The sequence below is a fragment of the Pseudophryne corroboree genome, chromosome 2 (genome assembly GCF_028390025.1).
Source record: "Pseudophryne corroboree isolate aPseCor3 chromosome 2, aPseCor3.hap2, whole genome shotgun sequence".
NCBI classification, from domain to species: Eukaryota; Metazoa; Chordata; class Amphibia; order Anura; family Myobatrachidae; genus Pseudophryne; species Pseudophryne corroboree.
In genome coordinates this window covers 499,039,153-499,060,816 of record NC_086445.1, presented here as the reverse complement: position 1 = coordinate 499,060,816, position 21,664 = coordinate 499,039,153, and the positions used below count along the sequence as shown (strand labels likewise).

At 45.7% G+C, this 21,664-nt stretch overlaps 1 protein-coding gene and 1 long non-coding RNA gene across 3 annotated transcripts in view; one reads left to right on the top strand and one right to left on the bottom strand.

The window, feature by feature from the left end:
* LOC135031207 (uncharacterized) overlaps positions 1-21,664 on the bottom strand; it is a 264,149-nt gene that overhangs the window by 46,016 nt on the left and 196,469 nt on the right. The window lies entirely within an intron of this gene.
* Positions 1-21,664, top strand: part of LOC135031181 (AP-1 complex subunit beta-1) — a 263,841-nt gene that overhangs the window by 214,301 nt on the left and 27,876 nt on the right. For both annotated transcript variants that reach the window (XM_063953993.1, XM_063953992.1), the window contains 3 exons: positions 13,293-13,334; positions 17,049-17,195; positions 20,929-21,074. In XM_063953993.1, coding sequence (XP_063810063.1) covers positions 13,293-13,334; positions 17,049-17,195; positions 20,929-21,074 — 335 coding nt within the window. The remainder of the gene's footprint in view (positions 1-13,292; positions 13,335-17,048; positions 17,196-20,928; positions 21,075-21,664) is intronic.

Genomic DNA, 21,664 nt, shown 5'->3' with positions numbered 1-21,664 from the left:
TCAATTTTTGCCTAAAGTGGTTTCATCTTTTCATATGAACCAACCTATTGTGGTGCCTGTGGCTACAGGTGACTTGGAGGATTCCAAGTCCCTTGATGTAGTCAGGGCCTTAAAAATTTATGTAGCCAGGACGGCTCGGGTTAGGAAAACAGAAGCACTGTTTGTCCTGTATGCTCCTGCTTCTAAACAGACTATTGCTCGCTGTATCTGTAACACGATTCAACAGGCTCATTCTAAGGCTGGATTGCCGTTACCAAATTCGGTAAAGGCCCATTCCACTAGGAAGGTGGGCTCTTCTCTGGCGGCTGCCCGAGGCGTCTCGGCATTACAGCTTTGCCGAGCGGCGACTTGGTCGGGTTCAAACACTTTTGCTAAATTCTACAAGTTTGATGATACCTTGGCTGAGGAGGACCTCATGTTTGCTCAATCAGTGCTGCAGAGTCATCAGCACTCTCCCGCCCGGTTTGGAGCTTTGGTATAATCCCCATGGCCCTTTCGGAGTCCCCAGCATCCTCTAGGACATAAGAGAAAATAAGATTTTAAACCTACCGGTAAATCTTTTTCTCCTAGTCCGTAGAGGATGCTGGGCGCCCGTCCCAGTGCGGACTAAATTCTGCAAGACTTGTATATAGTTATTGCTTTCATAAGGGTTATGTTACAGTTTTGATCAGTCTCTGACTGATGCTGTTTTGTTTCATACTGTTAACTGGTTCGTATGTTCCAAGTTGTACGGTGTGGATGGTGTGGGCTGGTATGTATCTTGCCCTTAGATTAACAAAAATCCTTTCCTCGTACTGTCCGTCTCCTCTGGGCACAGTTCTCTAACTGAGGTCTGGAGGAGGGGCATAGAGGGAGGAGCCAGTGCACACCCATCTAAAGTCTTTAGAGTGCCCATGTCTCCTGCGGAGCCTGTCTATAACCCATGGTCCTTACGGAGTCCCCAGCATCCTCTACGGACTAGGAGAAAAAGATTTACCGGTAGGTTTAAAATATTATTTTCTCTTACGTCCTAGAGGATGCTGGGGTCCATATTAGTACCATGGGGATGTACCAAAGCTCCCAGAACGGGAGGGAGAGCGCTCAGGCTCCTGCAGAACTGCTTGATCAAACTTGAGGTCATCAGAGGCCAAAGTATCGAACTTTGAAAACTTAGCAAACGTGTTCGAACTAGACCAAGTAGCTGCTCGGCAAAGCTGTAAGGCCGAGACACCCCGGGCAGCCGCCCAGGAAGAACCCACTTTATGAGTAGAGTGGGCCTTAACCGATTTTGGACACGGCAATCCTGCCGTAGAATAGGCATGCTGGATGGTGAACCTGATTCAGCGAGAAATCGACTGCTTAGAAGCAGGACACCCAATTTTCTTGGGATCATATAGGACAAACAGAGAGTCAGAATTCCTGAGACGAGCAGTCCTCTTCACATAAATCTTCAAAGTCCTCACAACATCCAAGGCATTTGAAGCAATTGAGGAGTCAGTAGCCACTGGCACCACAATAGGTTGGTTGATATGAAAAGCCGACACAACCTTAGGAAGGAACTGTGGACGAGTCCTGAGTTCCGCCCTATCGTCATGGGAGACCAAATAGGGACTTTTACAGGACAAAGCCCCCAATTCCGACATACGTCGAGCAGAAGCCAAGGCCACCAAAGTTACTGCCTTCCATGTGAGAAACTTGATTTCAGCCTTCTGTAGAGGCTCAAACCAATCCGATTGCAGGAACTGCAACACCACATCAAGATCCCATGGTGCCATTGGCGCCACAAAAGGGGGCTGAATGTGCAGAACCCCTTTCAAAAAGATCTGAACCTCTGGGAGGATAGCCAATTGTTTCTGGAAGAAAATGGATAGGGACGAAATCTGGACCTTGATGGAGCCCAATCTCAGGCCTAAATCCACACCTGCTTGCAGGAAAAGGAGAAACCGTCCAAGTTGAAACTCCACCGCAGGAAACTTCTTGGATTCACACCAAGACACATACTTTTTCCAAATTCGATGGTAATGTTTAGACGTTACCCCCTTCCTAGCCTGTATCAGGGTAGGAATAACCTCGCTCGTAATACCTTTCCGAGCTAAGATCTGACGCTCAACTGCATGCCATCAAACGTAGCCGTGGTTAGTCTTAGAAACATAGAATTTGACTGCAGATAAGAATCACTTGGCCCATCTAGTCTGCCCCTTTTTTTTTATCCTTTAGGCAATCTCAACCCTTTTTGAACCTTAATTCTTTGTAAGGATATTCATATGCCTATCCCAAGCATGTTTAAATTGCTCTACAAGTCTTGATAAGCGAACGGCCCCTGTAGTAGAAGATCCTCCCGAAGAGACAGAGGCCTTGGATCTTCCAGCAGTAGATCCAGCAGATCAGCGTACGAAGCCCTCCTTGGCCAGTCCGGAGCAATGAGGATTGCCAGAACCCTTGTTCTTTTTAAAAGTTGTTGAACTCTTGGGATAAGAGGAAGTAGAGGGAACACATACACTGACGTGAACACCCACGGCATTACTAGTGCGTCCACCGCCACTGCCTGTGGGTCTCTCGACTTGGAACAGTGCCTCCTCAGCTTCTTGTTGAGGCGGGAGGCTATCATGTCTATGTGAGGAACCCCCCACCAACCAGTTACCTCCTCGAACACCTCCGGGTGGAGGCCCCACTCGTGTCTGCTGAGGAAGTCCGCTTCCCAGTTGTCTACTCCTGGAATGAAGATTGCTGACATCGTTACAGCGTGCCTTTCTGCCCAGAGGAGTATCCTTGTCACCTCTGACATTGCAGCCCTACTCTTCGTTCCGCCTTGTTGGTTTATGTAGGCCACTGTGGTCACGTTGTCCGACTGCACCTGATCAGCTCGATCCTGTAGAAGGTGTGCCGCTTGAAGAAGGCCGTTGTACACGGCTCTTAGCTCCAGGATATTTGTCGGAAGAAGGGATTCCTGACTTGACCACCTTCCTTGGAAGGTTTCCCCTTGAGCGACTGCTCCCCAACCTCTTAGAGTTGCATCCGTGGTTAGAAGGATCCAGTCCTGAACCCCGAACCTTCGGCACTCCAGAAGGTGAGGTAGTTGCAGCCACCAGAGGAGCGAAATCCTTGCTTTCGGCGACAGACGTATCCTCTGGTGCATATCTAGGTGAGATCCTGACCACTGGTCCAAGAGATCCCGTTGAAGGGACCGAGCATGAAACCTTCCGGACTGCAGAGCGTCGTAGGAGACAACCATCTTCCCCAGAAGGCGGATGCACTGATGAACCGATACCCGAGCCGGCTTCAAGACATCCCGAACCATTGTTTGAATCACCAACGTTTTCTCCACCGTTTGAAACACCCTCTGCACCTCCGTGTCGAGGATCATCCCCAGAAAAGACAGCCTCCTTGTCGGCTCCAGATGAAACTTTGCAAAGTTCAGGATCCAACCGTGCTCTTTGAGCAGATGTGTCGTGAGAGCATTGGATCTTAACAACTTCTCCCTGGACGATGCCTTGATCAGCAGGTCGTCCAGATATGGAATTATGTTCACCCCCTGCTTGCGGAGGAGAACCATCATCTCTGCCATCACCTTGGTGAAGATCCTCGGTGCTGTGGAGAGACCGAATGGCAGTGCCTGAAACTGATAGTGATCGTCTAACAGTGCAAACCTGAGATAAGCCTGATGCGGCAACCAAATGGGAAAGTGGAGGTACGCATCCTTGATGTCCAGGGAACTCCAGGAACTCCCCATCCGTCAGTCCTAAGATAACCGCTCGCAGAGACTCCATTTTGAATTTGAAGTCCCTGAGATAAGGGTTCAGTTATTTCAAGTTCAGAATTGGCCTGACCGAACCATCCGGCTTCGGTACCACAAAAAGGTTCGAATAGTAACCTTTGTTCAACTGATGAGGTGGAACTGGAACATTGACCTCCTACAATACCAATTTTCGGATAGCATCCAGTAAAATAGCTCTGTCTGCTGGCAAGCCTGATTTGAAGAATCGGTGAGGTGGGAAAGTTTGAAACTCCAGCCTGTACCCTCGGGACACAATATCCTGTATTCAGGGATCCAGGCCGGACGACACCCAGATGTGGCTGAAATGCCGGAGTCTCGCTCCCACCTGACCTACTTCCAGGCTGTGCGGTCCACCTTCATGCTGAGGACTTTGAGGCACCAGAAGCAGGCTTTTGGTCCTGGAAACCTGCAGGAGCAGGCTTTTTGGATTTGGCACGACCACCTCTAAAGCAGGTGTGAGAGGGCTTGTTCTTTCTAGTCCTAGTGGGCTGAAAGGACTGTGACGTGTTGGGAGAAAAAGGCTTCTTCGTAGCCAATGCAGCTGAGGGGAGAAAAGGAGACTTTACCCGCTGTAGCTGTGGCAATCCACGCATCCAGCACCTCCCCAAACAGAGCCTGACCTGTATAGGGTAGGCTGTCCACACTTTTCCTGGAATTCGAGTCCGCAGACCATTGGCGCAGCCAGAGACCCATGCGAGCCGAGATGGACATGGAGGAGATCCCCGCAGCCATGGAACCCAGATCCTTCATGGATTCCACCAGAAACACTACAGAATCCCGTATGTTACGTAAAAACAAATCAACGTCACCTTTTTGCTGCGGGGTACACTGGGCTCCACAAGGAATAACATCGGGGTGTAGAGTAGGATCTTGATCCGAGGCACCAACAGGCTCAACGCTTTGACTGTTCCCAAGATGCACAGCGCCGCCTCCTCTATAACCCCGCCTCCGTGTACAGGAGCTCAGTTTGTAAGTTGGTGCCATGCAGTAAGCAGGCAATCAACAGGGGGGCTGCTCCTGCAGCCCATATTTTAAGCTTAATTTCAGAAAGAAGAAGAAATATGAAGACTTCAAGGGCTGCAGTTTTAATGAATGTCAGATAGACATCCTCTGCTGCAGCTCCATCACTCCCCCGGTGGCGCTGTATACTCCCGCGCCCTGGTTGCCGGGTAACTACAGCGGAGGTTCCGGTGTCCTTCTGGTCAGTCACACACACTCGCCGCTGCCCTCCGGGATCGCGTGGCCACAGGTACAAGAGGAGGTAAGGGGTCTCTTGGGCCCGCTATTATCTCGATCCAGCGCGGCCGTGGGAGGCGGGTCGCGCACGCTGGCGTGGACACTGTAAAGGGCAGCTGCTCTACTAGTCACTGAGACACAGGGCACAGTTGAGGGTTTTTCTCCTACAAAAACACGTTTTTTTATGCAGTCCGCAGTGCCCGGTGGGGAAGCCAGCAGGGGAATAAGGCCTAACCAGTAGCCCCTCCCCCAGCCCCAGGGCACCATTTGGGTAAATGTTTCCGTCTTGGAGCTGCATATCTCTCCTTCACTCCCTGTCAGTCGCTATCACACGGAGCTGCGCTGTTCCGGGGACTGCTGGGGCAAATCCTCCTCTGTAAAGCTGCCTGCTTGCCAGCGCTGTGCATTTTACAGGACACTTAAGTATTCTACCTGTCAAGGGACAGTGTTAGTTAAGAAAGAGTGCATACATTCAGGGTTGTGTGGTACAAACGCCCTGTGATATACATCCAGTATCTACTGTGTTTTGTTATAGCTACTATTTACATATATAGCTACTGTATACTGAGTATTACTTTGTATTGCTAGTCCAGTGCAGTTTTATGGTTTAGTATAATTTCTGCATGGTACACTCTATGTGTGTGTGTGCATGTAGCTGTTGCGTGGTTGCCATCTCGTGTATTTCACTCAGCTTGCTTCTCTATACTTTACTCTATACTCTATTCTTCTATACTTGCTGTGTATTTTTCTTTGTGATTTATAGTAACCATATATCTCTTGGATTCCCGGTTTGTGCTGGACATAAGCCAGGCACACTGCACCGGGAGTTCTTGCTAGGTATATCGCTGCTAAGATTGTACCAGGTTGCCTGATATTGAACTTATCATTATGTCAGCTTCAAAGGACAACGGAGCTGGGGCTTCTCCCACATTGCGTGGTGGTGATGCTGTAGACACACTTGAGGAAAATATGGCAGCTGAGAGTTCAGGTTCAGGAAGTTTCTTACCTCCCAGTGGGTCTGTAGCACCGGGGGCAACTAATGACCTGCCTTGGGCTACCTTTTCCACGTTGTTAAATACGCTGGTAACAAAACTGTGGGACCTCCTATGCCAGTGCAGCAGTTTATGGTCCCTGCAGTCAATCCGCCTTGGGCGGATCAAATCTCAACACAGTTACAGCACTTGAACCGATCACTGACTAAAAATAAGTCTCACTCTCGCCCACCTAAGACTAAGACGTCGTCTAAACAGGCCGCTACTTCCTCACAATCCACTGCTATTCCGGACACATCCTCTGAGGAGGATGGTGCATATACTGACCCCACAGACACTGACTCTGATGCTTCTGGTGGGGAAGGGAAGTCAGTGGTGGATGTCCCTGATTTGATTGAGGCTATTAGGCTCATTCTTCAGGTCTCTGATGAACCTGAGCCTCTGGCTGTCTCTAAAAATCCGGACAGGTTTAAACGTAAGAAGGTGGTTAAACAAGTTTTACCTCATTCTCAACACCTGTCTGACATACGTCAGGAATCCTGGGAAAATCCGGGAACAAAATTCACACCGCATAAGAGACTGTTGGCTCGCTATCCTCTCTCTGCGGAGCTATGTAAAAATTGGGAAATTCCTCCGCCTGTAGATTCTCATGGGGCACGCATGGTAGTTTCCTCAGCTCTGCCAGTAACTACCGTCACCTCTCTGAAGGAACCGATGGATAGACGCGTGGAGGATTGTTTGAAAGCGATTTACACCCTAACGGGGGCTGTGCATAGGCCAACCATTTCATTAACATGGGCTGCTGAAGCTGTTGAGGCGTGGGCTCAGGAGCTGGAGGCGGAGCTCCCTTCCAACGCCTCTTAGCATGCTCGACAATGTCTCTCATATATTGCCACGGCTTCTCTGTACCTTAAGGAGGCGGCCTCCGATTCCGGGGTGCTGACTGCCAAGGCTGCTACTACGTCCGTCTTGGCTAGATGTATCCTTTGGTTGAGATCCTGGTCGGTGGATATGGATTCTAAGAAAACCCTGGAGGTGCTTCCTTTCAAGGGAGACATTCTCTTTGGAGAAGACCTCAATAAGATTGTAGCTGCTCTGGCTACTGCTAAAACAGCTTGCTTACCTAGTACTGCTCCTTCCACGCAGAAGGCTAAAAGTACTTTTCCCCGCCCCTTTCGTCCTCCAGGTAAAGTAAAAGGTCAGGAGTACCCAAAGCAAGCTCGTGCTTCCAGACCTGCCAAGCCCAGACCGAAGCGGGCCTGGGCTGCCCATCAGCCTGCTTCCAAAACTGACAAGCCTGTTGCATGACGGGGCGGGCCTCCCTCTGGGGGGCAGACTTCCATGTTTTGCCCAGGAATGGTTGAAGACCACTTCCGATGCCTGGGTAAGGGAAGTCGTCACTCAAGGTTACGCCGTACCCTTCAAGAATCGCCCCCCTCATCGATTTTGCCTGACAGATTTTCCTCTGGACCCGGTGAAGGCAATCACTCTGCATTCGGTGGTACATTCCCTCCTGACCACAGGAGTGGTAGTACAGGTGCCTCTGGCTCAGAGAGGCGGGGAGTACTATTCACCGCTGTTTCTAGTCCCGAAACCGAACGGGTCCTCGCGGCCCATTCTCAATCTGAAGTCCTTGAACAAGTATGTGCGGGTCTCCAAGTTTCGTATGGAAACTCTGCGCTCTATTGTTCTGGCCTTGGAGCCTGGGGACTATATGGTCTCCCTGAACATACAGGATTCCTACCTGCATATTCCTATTGCAGTGTCTCATCAGCAGTACCTGAGGTTTGCGGTGGGCAACCTTCATTACCAATTTCGGGCGTAGCCTCTTGGTTTGACAACGGCTCCGCGAGTTTTCACCAAAGTCATGGCGGTAATGACGGCTGTACTCTTCCGTCAAGGGGTCAGGATCCTATCGTACTTGGTCGATTTATTGATCCTGGCAAATTCCCCAGAACTTCTCCTGTGTCATCTAGATCTGACAGTCCAGTTCATGAAAGCCCACGGGTGGCTAATCAACTGGAAGAAATCCTCCCTGGTTCCTGCTCGGAGCATGGTGCACCTGGGAGCGTTATTGGACACTCACAACCAGCAGTTGTTCTTGTCTCAAGAGAAAGTCCTGAAGCTTCAGGAAAGAATTTGATGCTTCCTATGTCGTCCGCAAGTGTCAATACATTCTGCAATGCAAGTGCTAGGTCTCATGGTGTCTGCTTTCGATATGGTGGAGTATGCTCAATTCCATTCTCGCCCTCAAAAGAAGTTTATTCTGACCAAGTGGGACGGCCTGCCTCACCGGATCAGATCTCACATGATCTCCTTGTTTGCGGAGGTCCGCTTGTCACTGAGCTGGTGGCTTCAGTACCATCGATTGAGCAGGGGCCGTCCCTTCTGGATATCCAACTGGGTCCTGCTGACGACGGACGCCAGTCTGAGAGGTTGGGGAGCCGTGTTGGAACAACACTCCCTTCAGGGTCGGTGGACCGAGGAGGAGTCTCTACTCCCGATAAACATTCTGGAACTGCGGGCAGTGTTCAATGCACTACACATGGCCCAGCATTTGATACAGAACAGACCTGTTCAAGTACAATCGGACAACGCCACCACGGTGGCATACATCAATCATCAAGGCGGCACTCAAAGCCGCATGGCAATGAGGGATGTATCACGGATTCTTCAGTGGGCAGAACGCCATCTGCCGGCCATATACGCAGTGTTCATTCCGGGGGTCCTAAACTGGGAAGCGGACTTTCTCAGTCGTCAGGACATACACGCCGGAGAGTGGAGCCTTCATCCAGAGGTGTTTCAACTTCTCGTGGACATGTGGGGCCTTCGGAGCAAGGACAAGGGATCCTCAAGCTGCGTTTGTGGATGCTCTGTCAATCCCATGGAACTTTCGGCTGCCGTATGTGTTCCCTCCGGTGTCATTACTGCCCATAGTAATACGGAAGTTCAAGCAAGAAGGGGGAAACCTACTTCTGATCGCTCCAGCGTGGCCCAGACGGCACTAGTTCTCTGATCTACAGGGCCTCTCGCTAGATCGTCCCCTTCTACTTCCACAACGACCAGACCTCCTCGTTCAGGGCCCTTGTATTTACCAGGACTTGGCCCGTCTGGCTTTGACGGCATGGCTCTTGAGGCTTCCGTCCTGAGGGCCAAGGGTTTTTCTGAGGCGGTCGTTCAAACTATGTTGAAGGCCCGTAAGCCGGCTTCCGCTCGGATTTACCATAGGGTCTGGAATGCTTACTTTACTTGGTGTGCGTCTCACAATCATGACGTTTTCAAGTTTAGCACGGCCAAACTGTTGGCCTTCCTACAACAGGGCCTGCACTTAGGCCTTCGTCTGGCCTCCCTCAAGGTTCACATTTTTGCCTTGTCGGTATGGTTTCAGAGAGAGATTGCTGCCCTACCTGATGTTCATACATTCACTCAGGGCGTGTTGCAGATTCAGCCTCCTTATGTACCTCCTGTGGCCCTTTGGGATCTGTCGGTGGTGCTGGAGGCCTTGCAAGAGTTTCCGTTTGAACCTCTTGCCTCTGCTGATCTTAAGTGGCTTTCCCTTAAGGTGTTATTTTTGCTGGCTATTGCTTCAGCTAGAAGGGTCTTAGACTTGGGTGCCTTATCCTGTAAGTTTCCCCATTTGATTTTTCACCGCAACCGGGCGGGTCTTAGAACGCGACCGGGTTATTTACCCAAGGTGGTGTCTTCGTTCCACCTTAATCAGGAGATTGTGGTTCCGGCCTTTAATTCTCCGGAGTTGTCTTTGGATGTGGTACGGGCTCTCCGTATCTATGTGAAGAGAACATCCTCCATTAGGAAATCTGATTCTCTTTTTGTACTGTTTGGTTTTCACAAACGTGGCTGGCCTGCTTCCAAGCAGACCCTGGCCAGATGGATTAGAATGGTGATTGCACATGCTTATGTACAGGCTGGTCGTCCAGCTCCTGCTACCATCAAAGCCCATTCTACTGGGTCAGTTGTACCTTCTTGGGCAGCCCACCGTGGTGCGACCCTTGAACAATTGTGCAAGGCGGGTACGTGGTACTCAGTGAACACGTTCATAAACTTCTATGCCTTCGATACTTCCGCCTCCCAGGATGCTTCCTTTGGACGCCGGGTTCTTGTGCCCGCTACAGTGTGTCCCCTCCCATAAGGAACTGCTTTAGGACATCCCCGATGTTATTTCTTGTGGAGCCCAGTGTACCCCGCAGCAGAAAACAATATTTATGGTAAGAACTTACCGTTGTAAAATCTCTTTTTGCGCGGTACACTGGGCTCCACAAGGCGACCACCCTGACGCACTTAGCTTCTTTGGGTTGGTGTGGCAATAGCCGCTGACACCCTCTCTTGTGGTGAGTGTGTGGTGTAACTGGCTATGAGCGATTGTCGTCTCTGGTACCTGCTACTGCATTGGGCTGGTTAACGAAACTGAGCTCCTGTGCATGGAGGCGGGGTTATAGAGGAGGCGGCGCTGTGCATCTTGAGAACAGTCAAAGCTTTGAGCCTGTTGGTGCCTCGGATCAAGATCCTACTCTACAACCCGATGTTATTCCTTGTGGAGCCCAGTGTACCTCGCAGAAAGAGATTTAACAACGGTAAGTTCTTACCATAAATCTCGTTTTATCCATCGTAGTCCAGTCCTCCTGCAGAGTGATTGACCACTTTGCTATTGCTTTTGAAATCCATGCACAGGCAATAGTAGGCCGCAGTATCACCCCTGAAGCTGTGTATATGGATTTGAGCGTAGCATCCACCTTGCAATCCGCCGGGTCTTTCAACGCGGTAGATCCCGGGACAGGCAAAACCACTTGTTTGACAGCCTGGAAACAGAGGCGTCAACTACAGGCGGGGACTCCCATTTTTTTTCTATCGTCCTCCGGGAAGGGAAATGCAACCAAAACCCTTTTAGGCATCTGGAATTTTTTTCTCTGGGTTTTCACAGGCTTTTCAAAAATGGCATTTAATTCCTTAGAAGCAGGGAAGGTGAAGAGGGGCTTTCTTACTGTCTGTGAAAAAAGCCTCCTCAACCTGCTCAGGAGGTGTGTCTGAAATCCCGCATGGCCTCAATCATCAACTGCACCCCCTTAGCAAGTGATGCCGTCCCCCTTGACACATCCCCATCACCGTCTGCTGTGTCAGAATCGATATCCGTTTCATCCTGCGTAATTTGGGCAAAAGCACGTTTGTGAGAATGTACCGTAGGGGGCCCCGGGGGAGCAGTATCTGACCATACTGCCATAGAGGACTGCAATACCTGAGTTGCATGCTCAGTCCTTGCAAACCTTTCAGAAATCTGAGAAATAGTCCTCCTAAGAGAGGCTAACCACTCCGGTTCCCTAGCCGGGATCTGCGCTACAACAGTGCAATCCTGATTACATGGGATGGGATCTTCCTGAGAAGATATATCCTCAGCAGCATATGAGACAGAGTCTCTAGACATGGTAGCTTGCACACCCCACATACACACAGGGTACAGGGCAGACAGAGTCCCCCCCCCCCCCAAGAATGGCAGAGAGACACAGAGATTGGAGCCAACCCACACACAGCGCTATAAAGGTATAGGGAGACCCTTAACCAGCGCTGACTGTGTCCCTTGATAGGTGACACAGTCTATACACAGCCTCCCCTCCCTTCTACAACCCCCTGGTACTGTACAGATAGCTGCAGTTGCTCTGGAGGGACTGCTCTTCACAGGCAGCGTGTCTGCAGGCAGGAAAATGGCGCTGAACGCTGCTGGGTCCGCTCTAATGAGAAGCTCCGCCCCCTTAATGGCCTTGCTTTCTTGCTCTTCCAAGATTATACTGGCCTGAGGATTTTCTGCTGGCTGAGATCCGAGGACCCCGACAGGCTTTCTGGTCAGTGTAGGGTTACATGTACCGCTGAGCCCCGCCATCTTCACATCGGCTCCCCGCTTGCCAGGGAGCCGATGACTCACTCGCCACACTTCAGCTCTGCAAGGGGGTGACGGCATGCTGCCGGGGTGAGCGTTCCCATGCGACGGGGAGCGATCTATCCCCTCTGGAGCTCAGTGTCCAGTCAGCGGAGACAGTGGCTCAGACCCCGCAGGGCGGACACTGCTCCCCCCCTCCCCCCCTCAGTCCTTCGATGCAGGGAGGCTGTCGCCAGCAGCCTCCCTGTAAAATAAACTGTAAAAAAATTTTTACTAAAGAAGCTCTGTAGAGCTCCCCTAGCTGTGACCGGCTCCTCCGGGCACATTTTCTAAACTGATTCTGGTAGGAGGGGCATGGAGGGAGGAGCCAGCCCACACTGTTAAACTCTTAAAGTGCCAATGGCTCCTGGTGGACCCGTCTATACCCCATGGTACTAATATGGACCCCAGCATCCTCTAGGACGTAAGAGAAATATGATTTGACAAATATATCGTCATTACAGGAGTTATGTAGGACCATCTAAACCTGTGTACATTGTACACTTGTACATTGCATCCATACAGCCTTTGTGTAGTCATGCATCTCCTATCTTAACAGTACATACCACTCACAGTGTCCGTTTTGTTGTTGTTATAATACTCTTTAGCGTTGTAAAAATAAAAGTCACTCAGAGTACACTCACACATACTAATTACCAGCCCGTCATAATGACGGATCAGTATAACAGTACTGTTGGCGGCGGCTGTGCGCACCCGAACGGAGCTACACTTGAATTGCTCTGCCGGGTGCCATCTAGTGGCCGCAAGCACACACAACACATTTCAATTCCCCTTATAGGGGTGAGGAGCAGTGTTGGCCTTTTATTATATATGATATATATTAACATAGCAAAGTTTAAAAAACAAAATGCATAACTTCTTCCAGTTCACTTATTTTTTCTAGTAGTTAAAATAAAAATAAAAATCTTAATGTTTTGTGGAGCACTTGAAGCATTTACGTATCATCACCTTCTACATCCCCTATCCAGAGTCCTGGAATCTGCAACGGGCAGCTGTTTTTCCTAGGGCTTCCCTATTTCTCTATAGATTCGGCAAACCTTGTGAGAGCACCACTGTATCGGGAGTGGGTGAACAGGACGACCAATTAAAAGCTGCGGTCACTGTGCGACTTCTGATTTTATCTTAATTACATAGCTCTGATATCCCTTCTTTGGAATGCCGCTTTCTTATTTGCGCTAAGTAGCTTCTATTCCGGATCTGTGTGGGTGCCTTAACATAACTAACAAAACTCCATCTTGATGTTCAAACGTAAATTGAATTGTAACTTTGTACTGCTCTTCAGTCTTGAAATATTATCACCTTTGATGCTACTTGGATGTGAATTCAGTTATGCTTAACGTTGAACACTATTTTTGTTTTCCAGTTGGGAAGTGACCTTGGAGGTGGAATTGGTGGAAGTCCAGCGGTAAGATCCTGTTTCTGGCATAGGGATAGTGCCTGACACACTATAGGTGGAATATGTGTGCTTTTATTTTTCTCCTTTATTATTTATATTTTTTCTTCATTTATTAATTAGTATGACTGCTGTTTTGTTTTTGTTATGAAATTAACCCATATTTCTTGGTTACTGGCCATTAATGGAACTATACAGGACACCAGGCAAACTTTCTTTGGAACATTGGGCCTAATTCAGACCTGAGCGTAGCAGCAACTTTGTTAACAGATGGGCACTGCAGAGGGGAGGGGGGGGGGGGGGGGGGGGGGGCAGATATAACATGTGCTGAGAGAGTTAGATTTGGGTGGGGTGTGTTCAAACTGAAATCTAAATTGCAGTGTAAAAATAAAGCAGCCAATATTTACCTTGCACTGAAACAATAACCCACCCAAATCTAACTCTCACTGCCCCCCCGCAGTGCACATGGTTTTGCCCATCTGCTAACAAAGTTGCTGCTACGATCAGGTCTGAATTAGGCCCATTGACCATCTCCGTTTTGTATCCAAATAATTTCAGATTTGTTGTTCTAGCATTTAAATGACCAGCAAGTACACAGTATTGATTAAAAATAATATACAGGTTGAGTATCCCATATTCAAATATTCAGAAATACTGAATTTTTTGAGTGAGATAGTGAAACCTTTGTTTTCTGATGGCTCAATGTACACAAACTTTTTTTAATACACAAAGTTATTAAAAATATTGTATTAAATGACCTTCAGGCTGTGTGTGTATATTGTGTATATAACACATAAATGAATTGTGTGAATGTACACACACTTTGTTTAATGCACAAAGTTATTAAAAATATTGGCTACAATAACCTTCAGGCTGTGTATAAGGTGTATATGTAACATAAATGCATTCTGTGCTTGTACTTAGGTCCCATCACCATGATATCTCATTATGATATGCAGTTATTCCAAAATACGGAAAAATCTGATATCCAAAATACTTCTGGTGCCAAGCATTTTGGATAAGGGATACTCAACCTGTATAATATACACCTCTTTTATAACATTGATAAATAATGATTTATTTAATGTTTTAGTTTTTGGGATGTTATTGTCCACTCATGCGGCAACCCTAAAAAATTATCTTTTAACTGAGTAATGATAATTGGGAAAATAGATATTATGGATTATAATAAACCGGTTTTGTTGCTGTTTGGTTTCCATACAGCAGTCTTCTGAATGTCTCTCTTCTATCTGAGTGATTTATGTCTGCGTCCCTCTAAAATTGGTAACACAGACTGATCCTTAGCCTGTGCATCAGGCTTTAGGGTCAGTCCTCATTATGGTTATTTTTGGATCTCCTTTGAGTTACACAGGGAGCTGTTAATACATTCAGAAGATGATGGCACAAGCAATGGTTATCTTCAGACCACATTGCCTTGTTGCCTAATAATGATCATTTACAATCTGATGATTTATAGGAAGTTTCACTCTTGTTAAATCACATTTACTGACATTGTGGGGTAGTTATCCAATATCATCATCTGTATTTTATCTTTGACGCGCTTTAGTGAATTGCAAAGGTGGACTGCAGCCCATTTCCCCATAGCCTCACATTTTTGTGACTAATTCTTGCATCATTTTTATCTCTAAACATCCCTATTACCAGAAACATGCAAATTGCCTATTGTATTCTCTCCTTATAATGCTTTGTTACTTAAACACACACACTAAAAATGACAAAAGAGGATACAGGTTGAGTATCCCTTATCCAAAATGCTTGGGACCAGAGGTATTTTGGATATGGGATTTTTCCGTATTTTGGAATAATTGCATACTATAATGAGATATCATGGCGATGGGACATAAATCTAAGCACAGAATACATTTATGTTACATATACACCTTATACACACAGCCTGAAGGTCATTTTAGCCAATATTTTTTATAACTTTGTGCATTAAACAAAGTGTGTATACATTCACACAATTCACTTATGTTTCATATACACCTTATACACACAGCCTGAAGGTCATTTAATACAATATTTTTAATAACTTTGTGTATTAAACAAAGTTTGTGTACATTGAGCCATCAGAAAACAAAGATTTCACTATCTCACTCTCACTCAAAAAAGTCTGTATTTCGGAATATTCCGTATTTCGGAATATTTGGATATGGGATACTCAACCTGTATTGCTATGAAAATAGAATCTGATTATATTTAAATACAGAAGCATTTTCAGTGTTGTACTAGTCACACTTATGTCGGTTGGCCCTCACGCACCTTCTTAGTAGACATTCACCTCTCACATCAGTGGCACGTGGTGCTCTGCAGTTTCCATGTCGGTTATTTGCAGTGGTGCCATTTGTCCAGCAGCAGGCAAACAGCTCACAAACGGCACTGTTTCAGATATATTGCCACCCTTGGCCTGAAAGCCAATAATCATACCTTTTTGCAACTCTGATAAATCGCCCCTTTTACCCATGACAGCAGTGAGAGAGATGTGTGCAGATGGCCTAATGCACACCTTATATACCCACCAAGCCAGCGCACGACATGTGATGTACTTCATGGGATATGCACTGCCAACATCAAATGTGTGAGGTGGTTATAATATTGTGATTTGACCGTGTAGCTTTAAAATGGAACAGTTAATTTCCTAATTATATTTATTTTACAATTCCTAGTCCCTTGTTCTTGCTGTTTCAGTTTTCCCTATACTGTTGCCTCTGCAAACTATTTAATTCTACAGTTAAAATTTAGTTTTATAAGTTTAGTGAAATCCTCACAGGGTTTTTTTTTACACCTACTTTGGTATAATTTATCTGTGATTGCTTTTCTCTGCTTCGTAATAAGTTTCACTCTAAAGCTGGCATGGTCACAGCTGCTCTGTTACAGGAACACTGTCTCGCAGTGGGCACAGCTGGGTAGACGGTGACTGGAGGGAAACGGTCTCTGTTGAAGATTAATGACTGTGGGTGCTCACTACATTACCGAGCAACACAATAAAAGTTTTCATTCAGTGATCCTACTAAAAACTGAAATATTCTAAATATTTACAGTTTTTTAACATTTGAATCAAAAACATTTGTTTACTGAAATTGTAGTTTTAGCTGCCTTAGCTTATGTAGTTTTTTTTTTTTTTACATTTGTGGAAATTGAAATGATTTGTTCATATAAGTTATTTTCTGTTTGCGTGATAAATAGTCATTTGATTGAAGTTGTGTTCAAGATAGTCAACACCAGGTATTGTAAATAAATGGATTCTCATGAAAACCTTAGTGAGGGTTCATATTTTTAAATGATTAGAATGCCTGTTGAAATTGTCAGCACACATCTGCTGCACCAACACAGAGCACTATATTGTAGTAGTAGTTACCCACTCTGTTCATTACATAAATTATAAGCTACGGCAAACTCTAGATCTCTATTCAGAGGACTTTCTAATATTGCAAAGCCTTTCCTAGGCCTTAGAGCCAAGAATTTGACAGAGATCACAACTGTGGGTGTGTATCCTGGGACACTGCTAAATACATTGAATTGTTCTGGGAAAGGTTTGGAGGTAAAAGTACTGTTTTGGCAGGGGGATCGAGTAAGCGTCATATTTAAAATAGACCACTCCTTTTATCACTTTTATATTGGCTGCTGAAATCGCAGAATACTTGGGCAGGAGAAGATATGCCCAATGTAAATGTTACACTCACTGTACCTATTCTTGACTCACAGGTTGGACAGACTTTTATCCCTTCCTCTGTCCCGGCTACCTTTGCACCATCACCCACTCCAGCTGTGGTTAGCAGTGGACTCAATGACCTGTTTGAACTTTCAACCGGCATCGGGATGGCCCCAGGGGGATTTGTTTCCCCGAAAGCTGTAAGTGTAATTGAAACCATTTTCCCATTGCTTGTTTCTTTCTACTTAGTGGGAACCATCTGCTTATTTTTTTTTTTGCAAATAATTTTATTGGTTTAAATTCTGCTTTTACAAAAGAGATATGACATAACACAATATCAATATCACATACAGAATATCTTGTGTAAATAACAGAATCTAGCAGACATTCCGTAAATAAAAGATCCATCCTACATTGGAGTTGGTTACAACTCGTAAGCAGCACTCTTAAACCAACAGAAACACTAGAAACATAAAAAATAATATATATCAAAAGAAGTATAGAGCAATAGGAGCAGGTTGGGAAAAGGATGAGGAAAGAAGACAAGAAATAAAAAAAGAAGAGAAAGAGAGAGCCTCACAACTCCTGACTGAGTCTAATCATGTCATCCGTTTGGGGGGATTATACCAATGAAGCTTTAGACACCATGGACCTGTAGTGGTCTGTTTCTTTATATTCCAGCCATGGAAGCCAAGTGGCAGTAAAGGCTTGGTTTTTATTGTAAGGGAGGAAATAAGATCATCCATGGCCACGTAGTGGTTTATAAGCGAACACCATTCAGACATATTGGGAATAACGCTAGACTTCCAATGTACTGGAATGACGGCCTTTGTAGCACTATGAATATGACAGAGCAAAGTTTTTTTTTATATTGAGATTTGGGTCTACGCGAAAAATTCAACAGCCAAAAACTAGGGCATAAGGGCAGGTCTTCCTGTAGGATAAGGCTGGCCGTCTCCTTTACTTTAAGCCAAAAAGGTTTAAGAAAGGGGCAGTCCCACCAGATATGTAGTGGAGTTCCGACCCCCTTTAAGCATCTCCAACAGACATTCAGGACCCCAGGATACATTTTGGCTAACAGACTGGGGCAGCTGTACCAGCGGGACAGTACTTTATAATGTGTTTTAACCACCAACAAACTATCAGATGCAGAGAACGTATTACTAAATATCTCGGGCCAATCATCTTCCTCTATCAGGCCATTTTAAATCCGATTCCCAATCTACCATAAATTTGGGTTTAAAGGTAAAAGCCTGATCGATTAGTAGTTTGTAAATGGTGGAGAGAGAATGATGCGAGTATGTTTGGGAGAGGCATAAGTTCTTGAATGGGGTCATTAATCGCCTACAGTCAATGGGAGTGCGCCGATCCATCAAAAAAAGTTTAATTTGCAAATATTTCCATATTTCGTTATTTGGCAAGTCCCATTTAGCCTGGACTGAAGGAAAGCTCAATATGCCAGACGATTCTAGTAGCTGGTCTACCCTCATTATACTGCTGATGCGCCATTGGCTAAATGACGAGTTCACCATTCCTGGGGGAAAAGCTGGGTTCCCAAACAGCGGCATGAGAGGAGATGGCGATATAAGGGGTTGAGAACGCAAACGACGCCAACAGGCAGACGTGGGACCTATTAAGGGATGGGAAGTTGAAGGGACCGACGAAAGCCATGGCAAGTCCGAATGTGAGGATGGAAGTGAGGCCAATTCAATGTCTACCCTTTGATTCCTGTCCGCCTTGCGACCCCAGTCTATTATTCTAGAAAGAAGCACCGCATGGTAATAGGAGAGAAAATGTTGTAATTAGAGGCCCCCCAGGTGTTTTCTTCTATATAGAATGTCATGCTTGAACCTAGGCTTTCATCCCGCCCATAACCATCTTCTTATTAAACTTTGTGAGGAGAATTAAAACATTTTTGTTGGGGTGCTATTTAGTGGGCGCTCAATGGAGCAATTCAGTTGTTGACACATCTCTGCTTACAGCCTCCTGAGGTGGTGAGCAGAAATGTGCATAAATTCTGTAGTTTGGGCTCTCCGGGGAATTGAGACAAGGGACGAGCGTGTAATCCTGCCACTGTACAAATCATTGGTACGGCCATACCTGGAACATTGTGTACTGTTTTGGGCACCATACTACAAGAAAGATATCTTGGATCTTGAAAGGGTTCAGAGGCGAGCTACCAAACTGATTAAGGTGTTATGGGCACTGGATTATGAGGAAAGGCTTACAAGGTTGTATATGTTTACACTGGAAAAGAGGTGGCTTAGAAGGGGACATTATTAATATTTACAAATACATAAAAGCACAACACAAGGATCTATCAGGCGATTTGTTTATCAAAAATCGTTACATAGGACACGTGGACACCCTCTGAGGTTAGAAGAGAGAAAATTTCATACACAACTAAGGAAAGGGATCTTCACAGTAAGGGCAGTAAGGATTTGGAATTCTCTTCCAGAGAAGGTAGTAGTGGTGGACTCAGTCAATATGTTTAAAAATGGATTAGATAAATTCCTAGCGGAAAGAAATATCCATGGATACAGCATTTAAAGGAAGAACATTTTAAAGCATGAATTATAGTTGTTTATAATACTCAATGGGCATTTTATCTTTTTTTCAACCTCATTAACTATGTTACCATGTTCAAAAACAATAGAAATGCTCGGTCGGGCACCCATAAATTAGCGCCACCTAAAAAACAATTGAATTGTCCCCTTTAGTTGTACTGCAGTATTATGGTATTAATAAGTAGATATTTGTTTCTATACAAACCATTCTTGCCATGTACTTTTCTCATGTTGGGTTTATATTTTCTCATTGCATTTTGCAATCTCAATGACAAATGCTGCTTTTATGTTCTACTATCAGATTGTTTGTATTTGACAAAGTTGTGGTCATGGGAGGACGATATGCTCTTAAATGCAGCGTACTTGCAGTTACCAATCACACATTTGCATAAAATGGCATAACAGTTAGCAATAGCTTGTACTTGTCAGTTCACACTCAGCAATGTTCAGTTATAAAAAAAAAAAAAAAGTTTGTTCCAGCATTTTAAGTGTCTACACATGGGACAGACTCATGGTTTCCATGAGAGAATCATTTCTGAAAAGTAAAATATCTGCGCTATCACAAGGGGCCGATGCAGGGTTGAACGTTATCCCCGTTTGCAGAAGCATCTCTTGTGTGTATTTGCACTGCGTGTGCTCAGAAGTGGGTGCACTCATGTACAGGCAGTGCAGAGTAGCATCTACATTTACGACCCATGAGGTAGAACTGCTTTATAATGGGGCGTTCTAGCATAGGAAAAGTTCATGCATATACATTCTCTGCTGATCTGGACGTAAGTGAAAACACACCTGTTTGGCATCATACAGTATGTTTTGTACCTAGTATAGTGTAGGTCAAACTGATGATGAAGATTAGCAGTATACCAGGCATTTTCAATTGTGCGTGTGCATCATTATACACTTTTTTCAATCCATGCTTCTATTGCGCAATAACTTCCAACTGTACATTAGGCCCATAATGTTTTATACTCTATGTATAGTATTTAGTAACTTTTATTAAGACATGAACCAATGTACTGGGTGCACAATAAAATACTCAACTGTCAAATATCAGTAAAATAAAGAACATTCACCTATTGAAATGCAGCAAGGAACAAAGCCATGAAAGCAAATTGTGCCTTCCAGAAATGGTCAAATATTTGTGAATGTGTTTTACATTTAGCAGCAGTTTAAGCCATCGTATATAAGGTATGCCAAAAGGCTGGATACAAGTTATTACTGACAACTGTGCCTCATTGTTTTAGCCTAGTGTCACTATGCAGTAGATGGGAACTGCGATTCCCACTGAACACATTAGCTAACAGAAACAGTCGGCCAGTCAGCTAATTTGCTAGTGTAATAGTAATTACCATGTGTGCTCTCTTAGGTTTGGCTGCCTGCTGTGAAAGCAAAGGGATTGGAGATCTCTGGCACATTCTCTCACAGACAAGGGCACATCTACATGGACATGAACTTTACCAACAAGGCCCTGCAGCACATGACGGACTTTGCCATTCAGTTTAACAAGAATAGGTGAGGTCTGCTTTCTGTGTAGAACAGCGCTGTTGCAGAAACAGTGTTCTTTTATTCTTTGTCTAAAATATGGTCTAGACCAGAGTTCCCCAAATTCCACCATTACAGCCCATGTTTTAAGGATATCCATGCATTGAACACAGGTGACTTAATTAGTCCCTCAATAGATAGCTTTAAAACCTGGACTGTAATTGAGGAGTTCGGGAACCTCCGGTCTAGGGTATCCTTTGCTTACAGCTGCTGTCATTGTGCTTGTATACTTAAATAATCAGTTTCTGAAGGTGTGTTCACATTGAGTGATATGGCTCAGCGATTTTGACTATATAGTCAAAATCACTAAGAAAGTTAGTGCATATCGCTCTGTGTGTACACAGCGAGCAATAGCGATGCGCATCCTCGCCAGGTCGCTATCGCTGGGAAAAATAGACTGTGCAGGCATATACATTTTCACTATGTCGCTGGAAAAGAAAAAGCATCCCCCGATTTAAATAAGTTAGTTAAAATCGCCCACAGCCAAAATCGCTTGCACAGTTAGTCAAAATCGCCTACTTGCCAGTTCAAGGTAAATCGCTCAGTCGAAATCACTCCGT